The sequence below is a fragment of the Etheostoma cragini genome, chromosome 7 (genome assembly GCF_013103735.1).
Source record: "Etheostoma cragini isolate CJK2018 chromosome 7, CSU_Ecrag_1.0, whole genome shotgun sequence".
NCBI classification, from domain to species: Eukaryota; Metazoa; Chordata; class Actinopteri; order Perciformes; family Percidae; genus Etheostoma; species Etheostoma cragini.
In genome coordinates, this window is record NC_048413.1 from 8,189,216 (window position 1) to 8,200,622 (window position 11,407).

General features: G+C 37.5%; 1 protein-coding gene across 1 annotated transcript in view; it reads right to left on the minus strand.

Annotated features, from left to right (window-relative positions):
- LOC117947915 (immunoglobulin-like and fibronectin type III domain-containing protein 1) overlaps positions 1-7,961 on the minus strand; it is a 24,595-nt gene extending 16,634 nt beyond the window's left edge. Inside the window, exons 1-4 of the mRNA XM_034877275.1 lie at positions 7,739-7,961; positions 4,872-4,934; positions 2,007-2,066; positions 78-200 (exon numbers count right to left, since the gene is read on the minus strand). Coding sequence (XP_034733166.1) covers positions 78-200; positions 2,007-2,066; positions 4,872-4,917 — 229 coding nt within the window. The 5' untranslated portion in view covers positions 4,918-4,934; positions 7,739-7,961. The remainder of the gene's footprint in view (positions 1-77; positions 201-2,006; positions 2,067-4,871; positions 4,935-7,738) is intronic.
- Positions 7,962-11,407: the final 3,446 nt, after the last annotated feature.

An 11,407-nucleotide genomic window follows, 5' to 3' on the forward strand; every position in this document is an offset into this window, starting at 1 on the left:
TATATATATATATATATATATATATATATATTTACATAATATACATATTAATTTTAGTGCTCTGTTATAAAACCCACCTTCCTTGATAGTAACTGGGGTGGGTTTACTCTGGACATCTGGGGTGCTTTTTCCCTCTGGGATGTCTACCACATACTGTGTGATCATTACTCCAGGAGTCGTAGATCTTCTCCGGATCACAGCTAAACAAAGCCAGCAAAAATAATAATCAAAAGAATGGTCAATTATAAGCATAGTAATTTATAATCTGCAATTCAAAACAAACCAACAGTGGCACAGTGGCATTTAATATACATATTTAGTCCAATGGGGGAGGACTGCATTTGGCAGAGCTAAACAGAATTTCTTTATTGCCACCAGCAGATGTCAGGAATGTCCAACATACTCCCACTGATGGTTCATTTCTGTGTGCTTGTTAAAAGAAATGATAGCTTTTTGAAAAAACAAACAAACAATTGTTGTCAGGTTAGTAGCTTCATTGTAGTGTATTGTAACTGTAAAACTATCTGCCCATGCCAGCTAAAATGAAATGATAGCATTGAGAAGGAAGTTGCACTGTATCTCTTGGAACTTGCGGTACAGCAGAGGTGATCCATTAAAATATTGAAAACACAATGTAATGTTACATTTCCACAAATGTACAAACATATTAGGTTGCTCCTTGTTGATTGTACAACTACAGAGAGTGTGAGCACAATTTCAGAGTGTGCTTGCATCATTATGTATTAAACATTATGTAACCTACATTCTCATAGTACAAACCAGCTCATGTTAGCCCTTGTGTTGTCTTCCCTTCGACCATGAACTTGTTGTCCATCCAGGTCAAAAGTGAACGTTTTGTAGTTTTTATGCTTTTGACACTTTTTAAAACGTTTTTTTGTCACTTTTTTCAAGGTTTTGTTTTAAATTCATGGTCAATTAACCTAGTATGATATTTTATCAAATTATTTAGTTAAAAAGGCAGAAATTATGAATTATTTTGACAAATAACAGAATAAATAGGCTGTTGAGTGGATCCCGGAGTGGTTTATGTCAAAGTCCAGTCAGGATACTGTTTCAAAACCATTTAAACATGTTTTTCAAATGAAAAAATATTGAATAAAACACCCAATATTCAATGAATGTAATTGTTCAGTTCAACTGGTGTAGAAGAATGTAGCATGGGTTCCATACAACAAACGTTCATTCATACATGTTATATTTGGGCTTTTTGGTTAAAAAACAAACATATTTCTGATGTAAAAAACTTTAAAAACGGATCAAATTTGACCCGAAGGACAACACAAGAGTTAAGATGTACCCATAAGGGCTGCCATTATTGATTTATTTTAATTAATTACTTGGACTATCAAATGTAAAGACTTCCCACTTGATAGAAAACGGAGAAAAGCAGCAAATGGCATATTTGTCAAATAAAAAAATAAAGACGATTATTACATTTAAAAATAGTTGTTGATGATCATTCTGTCTAACTGCTCCACTAATCATTTCAGCTGCATATTCAATACATTTCAAAGTTACAATAAATACACACACTGTAATTCACTCAAGCATTTCAAACAGCAGTGCATGAAATCCACACTGTGATCCTCTGCCTACCTGTTTTGCTGCAGTACATATTCTTATCAGGCGTTGGAAGTGCAAAGATAAGAGGATCACACAGGAGTCAATGAAGAGCAACATTAATCCAGGGATTAATGATTATTGGGACAAGGACTGAAATAGGACAACCACCACCCTGTTCAATATGTAACGGAGGGCAAATGATTTGAAAAGGTAGCAACTACGTATTTTATGTTATCTAAACAAAGACCGGTCAAGCCTCACTCACACTGTATCTAATAATACCTAATGTATTATTCAATATTTATACCATTATTCATAATAATGGATGTAGCTTAGTATTGTATTCAAACAGAACTGTAGCGCATGGAGACCTCAGACATTCCGTTTGTCTACCAGGAAATTAAAAAGATCTTTTATTTCACCTGACTTGTTGCCAGACACCTCATTAAAACGCTGAATGTATTGATGAACGAGGGAGAAACCTGGGTAAAAAGAAATGACACCAGATCAGTTAGAAAGATATAAGTACTAAATGCTATGCCATGGCTGTGAGTCATAACTTAATACTCTATATATATCCCTACAATACATGTCCAACAGAAATAATTTATCACTTCATGTCTTGCAGGGATTTCCCTATATGCTTAGCTTAGAATTGATATAACGATTCTCTGCCACGATTTGTTTTCTAACGAAGTGTAAAGGTTTTTTTACACACGTGAACCATAACAAAACAAATTGGCATTAACAAACATAGATTCTTGTATTTTTATTTGGCGCCTACAGCCCATTGCACATCACCACATGCCTGTAAACACAGAGGCCTCAATTAATAGAATGGAGAGCATTGCAGTGCATGGGAGCACTTTGAAACCTATTTTATACAGTCTATGTTTAATATTCACAGAAGAAAGTTGTGGCGTTTTTGATGCAGTTATCTCATTAAATTAAATGAGAATCAAAGTCATTAAAAAAATAAAATAAAAATCAAAGTTATTTCAAAAAGATCGTGAACACGGTCAATCGAGATCGCCATTTTTAAAATGCTTAATCGTGAATGGCTAAAGACAAGTGAAGCATTAATTTGCCTATTTACTTTTAGGTGTAATTGATTGTTAGTTGGATAGAGAAAAAAGCAAGCGAGAGAGACAGAAATGATTAAGGGAGAGACTGAAATAAACAGTGGGCGGAGAGGCTGGAAGTTACTCAGTCGGGCGTAATGTGTAAAAGGGAAGCTCACAGAGGCCTGAATAAACTGAAGCACTGAAAGGGCCATATTGAAGGGCAGCAGGCAGGCAACCTTAATCCAGGGATGTTTTCTTCCCATCCTCAGTTTATCACTGAAGCCTGAGAGACAAGACCTTTAGTCAATTGGCTTTTGAAGTATCTGTCAACGGGGCAAACTCCAACTTGAATAGTTCTCATGGATTTAATAAGGTAATGGAGTTAACAGTAGTGGCTGTAGGGAATGTTTTCATGCCCTTTACAGATATTGTGGGAACATTAAAATAACTGAAAAGAAAACCTTTTTGTATAATACCTTTTTATAATTATACGTATATGAAATATTATAAGGTAGTAGTCAGGCAATCAATGGCTATTAACAATAAATGTAAAAGGACCAGACTTTAATTGTCCATTTCAAATACTGTAATATCTGTCCAGTTATCCTATGACGTAGTGTTGAAGCCTGGCCATTACTCAGTTTGCTGATAGAAAAACCATTTCACGTTACAAAGTGTTTTAAAGCCACTGTCTTGATGTAACAATCTGTCAATGTGACATGGTGTGCTTGTCTACTCTCTAAATTGGTTATTGACTCAGCAATATGTTATGTTTTGGAAGGATTAGTGGCAGCTCATTTTCTGCCACTATTGGTTATGAATGAACTCCCCCATAGTTCACTTTATATGAGACAGTAGTTAAATTGGTTTGCTCACATCAAAGACTAATGTAGGCTTTCATTACAGATGATCACCACCAAATAGGGTTATGAAACACTGTTGTCAATGTTGTTTTTTATTCCAACTATTCACGTGTATATATTTCAGAAAAACAATATAGATCCTACAGTAAAGTGTTATTTAATTGAATTAATGCTTATACCTCTATTGCTTTATTATTTTAATATTAAACTAATAAAGTTTTTCAGTCTGCTTTGGCACCACTTCATGTTTGCAATAGATGGACATCAGACAACTTAAAGGGGAACTATGCAGTTTTTTTTTAGCTTAATCTACCTTAACTGAACAGCTTTGGAGTCATTAGAATGGTTATATGACTTTTTTTCTAGTTGAATGGTGGTCGTCTCGCTTCCCCATAGTGCCTGTGAGCGAACAAAACATCCTTGCAACTTTTGGCCGGGAGTCGCCGGACTCAGCATCAGAAAGTATCGCTTGACCGCAGGTCTTGTGATGAAATTGCTAACGGCACTGCCCATTCATAAACCGGCTAACAAGATAGTGCTGGAGTTTTGCAGAGTTTTTCCACATTATTGTCATGGCCAGGCCGACTCAAAAGAAACAAAAACTTAGGACAGCATTATTGAAGGAACAAGGAAAGAGGAAACGGCAGACTGACCGAGCGAGGAGTCAAACTCTAGTAAACATAGGAGTTGCCAAATATCTATTCCTAAGCTGTAGGGGAAGATCTATGGAGAAACTTGCGAGCAAAATGCGAGAAAACCGCAAAGAAATGGCCAAAAATGCATATCGGCCCATTCATTGTTTCTTAAGCCAATTAACCCGTGTGCTGCCTTCCTGTCAAAATTTGAAAATCAACACTTTTGTTGACACTTTTTATCAATGTTACTTTTGATACAATGGTACTTTTTCTTATGTTTTTTAATATTTGTCACTTTTTGATGTTTTCAGCACTACATAAGACTAACTTATTAACTTTAGTTTTACAGTTATTTTTGGAATTTTATGGTCAATAAACCTAAACTTTTTAGGAAATTGTACCTACAGTTTGAGGTAGAAATGCAGAAATTAGGAATTATTTTCACTAAAATTAAAGAAATGTATGTTAATAATAATAATCACAGACTGGAATATGTCAACTTTTACTCAATGCTATTTCAAAACCACAATTTGTTTTTCAAATGCTATAAAATCAAATAAGAACAATTAATGAAAGTAGAGATTTGTACTTGCCAAAGAGCATTGTGTGGGTTATTTTGGGTAGTCAAAAAGCACATTGATTATAGGAAAATGGGTCACTTTGACCCGAGGACAACAGGAGGGTTAACAGGAAAAGTAAAGAAAGGAAGAATTTCTCTACTTTACATCGTCTGTTGGTACTGGGACCTGTGTTCTTCGTCCTTTTCCACATTTTGTCAAACGTTTGACCTGCAAATAGAATTTGAACATAACCATTAGTACCAGTGACATTGGTCCAGACATCAGTGTTACTTTGCATTATAAAGTATGATCTCTAGTAGGGTTGTGCCAATGGCCGACATCACGACCACCATTGTGATGCCACACCCTCCACCCTGTCAGACACACGCTAATCCTAGTCGCGGGCGCTGGACGGGTAATTGACCACTGCGTCTGTCTTAAACTAGCAAAGACACTTGCGTCAGGCTTTGCGCTGTGCAAGATAGAACCCCTTAATTTCAATTCAATTTTATTTATAGTATCAGTTCATAACAGGAGTTATCTCAAGACACTTTACAGATAGAGGAGGTCTAGACCACACTCCAGAATTTACAAGGTCTCAACAGTTCTAGTAGTTTCCTCCAGAGCAAGCAACAGTGCGACTGTGGCGAGGGAAAAACTTCCTTTTGGGAGGAAACCTGGGACAGACCCAGGCTCTTGGTAGGCGGTGTCTGACGACCGGTTGGGGTTAAAATGAAGAGTGGCATAACAGTCCCAAAAAATAGTTTGTAGTAGTTAAGTGGAAGCTACACCCCCCCTTACGTGCAATCTATTTCTGAATTACTTATAGAGGCCATTTAAATGTATGTCTGATTATTTATATATATATATCTATAGCTACGTTTCCATCCACTTATCACTTGAATTATCTGAAGTTTGGTATAAAAACCTTTTGCGAATAAAGCTGGTGAAAGTTTGTTTCCATCCAACGGATTTAAAGCGAATAAAAAAAACTGTATGTTATGTCACATGTTTTGCGATCAAATTGGTGTATCAAATAGATTTTAACCTTTTTAGGTGTTTCCATGCATTTTTCCACTGAATCGCACAACACTCGAGCAAAAATTTGCAAACAAAGTTTTTCTACACAAATTTGATCGCGCCGTCTACAAACAAATAATCAATATTGGACAAGTTGTAGTGCTTATGTGTCAGCTGATAGAGACATATCAAGCTATAATAAGAAAACGACAATGCTATCAACACATCGCTATGATGATGCAGATGCAACTTGCCTTTCATTTTCCCTAAGAGACAATTTCTTTTTGAGCGCCTTCCATTTACTCCGGTGGACGTCCCACGGCTTGTCCTAACCTTTGTTGGACATTTCCTTTGCGGGTTCCTGATGAATAAAATTCAAAAAGTCTCTCGTCTCCTCCTCCGTCCACTTACATCTGTCTTTGTTGATATGTGCAAACAGAGTAGAAATACTGGGCGGAAATTAACTAAAACTTCTTCATTTTGTGGCGGGTTGCAACCAAATGACCTGAAACTTAATCACAATCCTTTTTTTATTTGGCAAATAACTTTTTCATTAGCATCTATCGCATAAGCCGTATATCGATCAAGATAAAATCAGATGAGACCGAACATATTTCCTCTGAGTCGATGTTCATAAAATTCCTTTGAATTTTACTGTTTCCAAAAGGCATTTTTCATTCAATATCACTTAATTCAGATAAATACGTGTGGATGGAAACATAGCTTATGTTAACTGTTGGTCCATAGTAGTATAAACAAATATTTATGTAAATGCCGAATGAGACACAGCCTATGTATTAGCATATCGCCCTGTTCTCAAATTTAAAGGTAGCCCTACGACTTGCTGTAGAAAATTAACAATTTTATGTAAGTAGATCAGTGAAAGTTATTCATTAACATAGTACACTGAGCTTTATGTGTTGCCTTCAGTTTTTTGTGTGACTACAACAAATACCTTGTAAACAACGAATTACTTAATTAAGATGAAAATATTGCCACAGTCAGATCTAACTCTACCTGCTTGTGTTATAGGTTGTCTTACTAATATGAAACTACCCGTGCATTGAGGCTAACATGTGTAGCGAGGTCATCCAAGTAGGTTCATTATGACTCAAAGCTTTTTAGTTCCTGTGGGCATTTCATACATTGGGACTATATGTGCAAATAGGGGTACAAAACTAATGTTTATTCACCCAGCTATTGTAGTTCAAAAGTTCAAGCTAAATACTTTGCTGACATTTTTTGGGTTCTCTGAACTTATAATTGGATGTCTTTATGAATGTGTTCATAAGGGGATGATACCAGTTACACATTATGTTCCAAGTATTAAGTAAAAGGTTCTTTTGACAGGAAAGATTATACATATTCTATTCAGGAGTGATCTGAGGGCTTACAAACATTAATACGGTGGTCATTGAGAGGCTGAGTCACATTGAGTGCAGGACAAACACTGATGGTGCACAGCTCCCAAGCTAAAGTTAGCTGTGACCCTGTAATACCGTCATGTGGTTACATCAAGCCTGGCAGTAGAATATTGCTGCTCAGAGAGCTTCATTCCCAGAAGTAAAATGCTCAGAACTAGATGCTCTTAAACCATTAACGTAAACAAGGGGAAAAGTACACCGATGATACATAAAACAATAACTTGACAAAAAGAGAGCAATTAGGGGTGAGTCAGGAGTCATTTTTTATATTACTACAGCTGAATATTTTCTTTATCTGTTTCTTAACATTTAAAGTTACAATAATAACTGAATCTAGTAACAAACCAGCTTCCGTAAAGGATAGAAGAATCAGTCTTTTAAACACAACCATGCCGACAATATAGACCAACAAATCTTTGATCCGCTCTTCCTCTAAATAGACACCTCTGATTTCTCACAAGAGCGTCCTGTAACCCTCCCCAGTTCTACTGCGGTCCTTTCATAAACTGTAATCCACCTGGATGTCAGGCTGACCCGTGGTCAGGATGCACACACAAACAAACAAAACAGAGATGAAGAGTGGTTTACCTGTCTACAGCTCTGTCCTCACTCCCACTGAGACTAGTTTATAGATGGTATAATCTTGCTAGATCCTGGGGTTTACTGGATATTAAATTCTTTGGGAAAACACGTTTGATTTTGCTGCCTGCAAGCTTGTGCCTAGAGAGTAACTGTCATGGAGAGGCTTCTTCTGTTTAGGCAGATGGATGCTCTAAGCTGGTGGGCTATTATTAAGGGGGAGCAGGGTGGGTGTTGGTGGGGGCACTGCATTAGGTAAGGAGGGAGGAATAGTCCAAGGAAAAAGGGAATGGCTACCAATGACAAGTTAGTGGTGAAGTTTATCCTTACTGAGGTAATTACTGATGACAGAGCACTCATCTTTCACATTACAGGAAATTATGGGTGAGTTAATTGTTGTTGTTGTGGTATCTACATTCTGCTATCTAACAAATACCACATTACCTATAGTATTCATATTTAACTGGCAAAGGGTTAGTAGTGTATTAAGTTGCCTTTTTTTAATAAAGTGTTAAACGCTGAAAGTACAGGTAACTGACTTTAAGAGATACCTTAAGGTCTAAGCTGTCGTCCTAGACTGTGATGGAAACATGCAGCATTACAAGCTGCTTAAACTATGGAAATTTAATGGTGTCATTGGTTGGTGCTGGTTAGCAGGTAATGTGGCACAGACAGACATTGTTATTTGTTTGGACTGTGAAGCAATTCCACCTCCATTGAGTTTAAAAGAGTATGATGTTGAAAGAAAACAGTTTGATCCTGAGTTGAACACCACTTTTGTCAACTTATCCTCTTGTCTCCTGCATACTTGTTATATAACATTATCAAGGTCATGGCATTTATGTTGTGTAAGCTCTTCTCATCATGACTTTGATGGTACTTCCGAAAGGGAAAGTCAAAGGAAGAACAAGACATTAATTGTGCCAAGGTCATGTACCAGATTGTCTATTCACAGTCATCACGTAACAATTCCAATATATGTTCTTCCTTTTAAAATGTGTAATGTGCACCATGTATAATGCATAAGACAATGTTGACATTAAACAGATGACACTCCAGCAGGTGAGAAACATCAATGGTTGACTTTAACACACTTTGTTTTTGCAGTTGCTGATCTAATTTCCTTATGGAAGGTAACTATATTTAATTCCTGTTATGTTTCTCTCCATGGAAACCTGTTTGTTTTTTTGCCACATTAGCAGCATGGCTCTAGAAATGTCAATGCACAGTGTCTTGGTCCACCACTTTGGTCCAGAGGGGCAACCACTAAACAGATTGTTACCACGCTACCCGGACACTGACTTGTAATGACTTTGGTGATCCCTGACTTTTCATTTAGCTCCTCCAACAGACAATTCCCACTGTTTATCTGTACTTTAATTCAATTCAATTTCAATTCAATTTTATTTATAGTATCAATTCATAACAAGCGTTATCTCAAGACACTTTACAGATAGACCACAGTCCAGAATTTACAAGGATCCAACAGTTCTAGTAGTCTCCTCCAGAGCAAGTGCAACAGTGCGACAGTGGCGAGGAAAAACGTCCTTTTAGGCAGAAACCTCCGTCAGACCCAGGCTCTTGGTAGGCAGTGTCTGACGGGCCGGTTGGGGTAAAAATAAAGAGTGGAAATAAAAATAGAAAAAATTGTAGTTTGTAGCAGTTCTTTGTAGTAGTTCATGGCATAGCAGGGCACTGTGCGGCATTACAAGGCACAGCAGGACGTAGCTTGGCACAGAGTGTAGCAGATGAACATGTTATCACAGAACATGTAGCGGGACCATGGCGACAGCTGCTACCATGACTTTGGAGCCTCCGTGATCCGAGGGAACATGCTGGGGAAAAAAGAACATAGGGACTCCGAGGAATGACTCCCCAGAGCTAGGTTAGTAACGATCATTTCTGAGACATGGATGCACATAAATGAAAAGATAGAAAGATGGAGGAGAGAGGAGCTCAGTGAATCAAAAGAAGTCCCCAGCTGTCTAAAACTATTACAGCAAAACCAAGAGAGACAGGGTAAAGAGAGGAGCCTGGTCAGGCTAGAACTCTCCCCAACCGGATCGGGCTGTATGCCAAGTCTCTCTTTAGTTTTATTATATTCTTGATTATATGATAGATAAATCTGACAACTATGACGAGAAGCAAGTGGGCCGGGTTAGGCGGACGCTGCGACTCCTCACTCCCTTACAATATTCAATTCTATGCCCTAACTATAAGCATTATCAAAGCATAACCAATAGAGACAGGGTAAAGAGAGGAGCCTGGTCAGGCTAGAACTCTCCCCAACCGGATCGGGCTGTATGCCAAGTCTCCTTTTAGTTTTATTATATTCTTGATTATATGATAGATAAATCTGACAACTATGCAAGAAGCAGGTGGGACGGGTTAGGGGGACGCTGCGACTCCTCACTCCCTTACAATATTTGATTCTACGCCCTAACTATAAGCATTATCAAAAAGGAAAGTCTCAAGCCTACTCTTAAAAAACTTTAGGATTAACGCTCACACAGTCTACTAGTGTTAGCATGCTAACTCGTGAAACATAAGAATATACCACTATGCTAAATGTGAGCATGTCACCATGCTAACATTACACTATAAACATGGTAGCATGCTAATATTAGCATTCAGCTCAAAGCATAGCCTATCCCAACAGCTAAGGTTAATGAAAGCAGAGCTTAACCTGACAATTAGATTTTTCCTAAAATAGCTTCTTTTTTTTTTACAGAGGATAAAACCTTTTGAATTTAGCTAACAACACAGTATTACCTCTGGTGCCAACCTTTCAACAATTTAGTTTTTATAGGTTTTAAATTGTTAGTCACATTTTCTAGTGTGAGTGTTATTTAAAATGTCTATTAGGAAGTTGAGGGTTATTTAAACATTTTTAAAGTGTCTGGTTTCTTAACAGATATGTGATTTTAAGGAAAACATGTGACAGTTCAAACAATTCTGCTTCAGCGATATGACACATCATGGAAGCTGCTTGTGGATCGAATAATAAATAGAAATACAGACTTTTGACACTTTGGATGTCTGACAAAGTCCAAATTGTGCCAATGTCCTGTCATGCTCGTCCTTCCATGTCCAGTACCTCTAATGCATCTGAATAGGCTCTTGAGTTGGCCTGAGCCCACATAAACCAGCTGGATTAGGAATTAAACCCCCCTCAGTCTACCCTCCTTATATTGATGAAATGTCATGCTGCATAGCTTTCATTCCAGTCATGGAGAACCATAGAGAGCCGCCGAGGTGCTAACTAGACAGCCTGGCCCACCTCTCCGTAGCATTAGATTGCTCTTCTGGGGGAAACCTCAACAGTGCATCAGCTGAGGCCTTGTCACTCACTCTTCAACAAGGAGTGAAGACATTCTTAATTGGGCTTCACTAGGTAAACTCGCAGTACGTCCTAACCTCTAAATGATCAGAAATAGCCTATCCAAATACACTAACAGTCTTTTTGAGTATTGGTAATTCAAAATGATAAGATGGAGAAATGTTATGCAGTAAACGTAGGCAAATATTTGTTCAAATATTTTTTGCAATTTAACAATTTGGAGAAGAAGCCATAGCTACAGCATAAATCATTTTTTTCATGTCCTTGCAATTGTTTGCAGTGTTTTGTGTGGTCACATTCAAACGCACATACACCAGATACATGAACAAAATTATCGT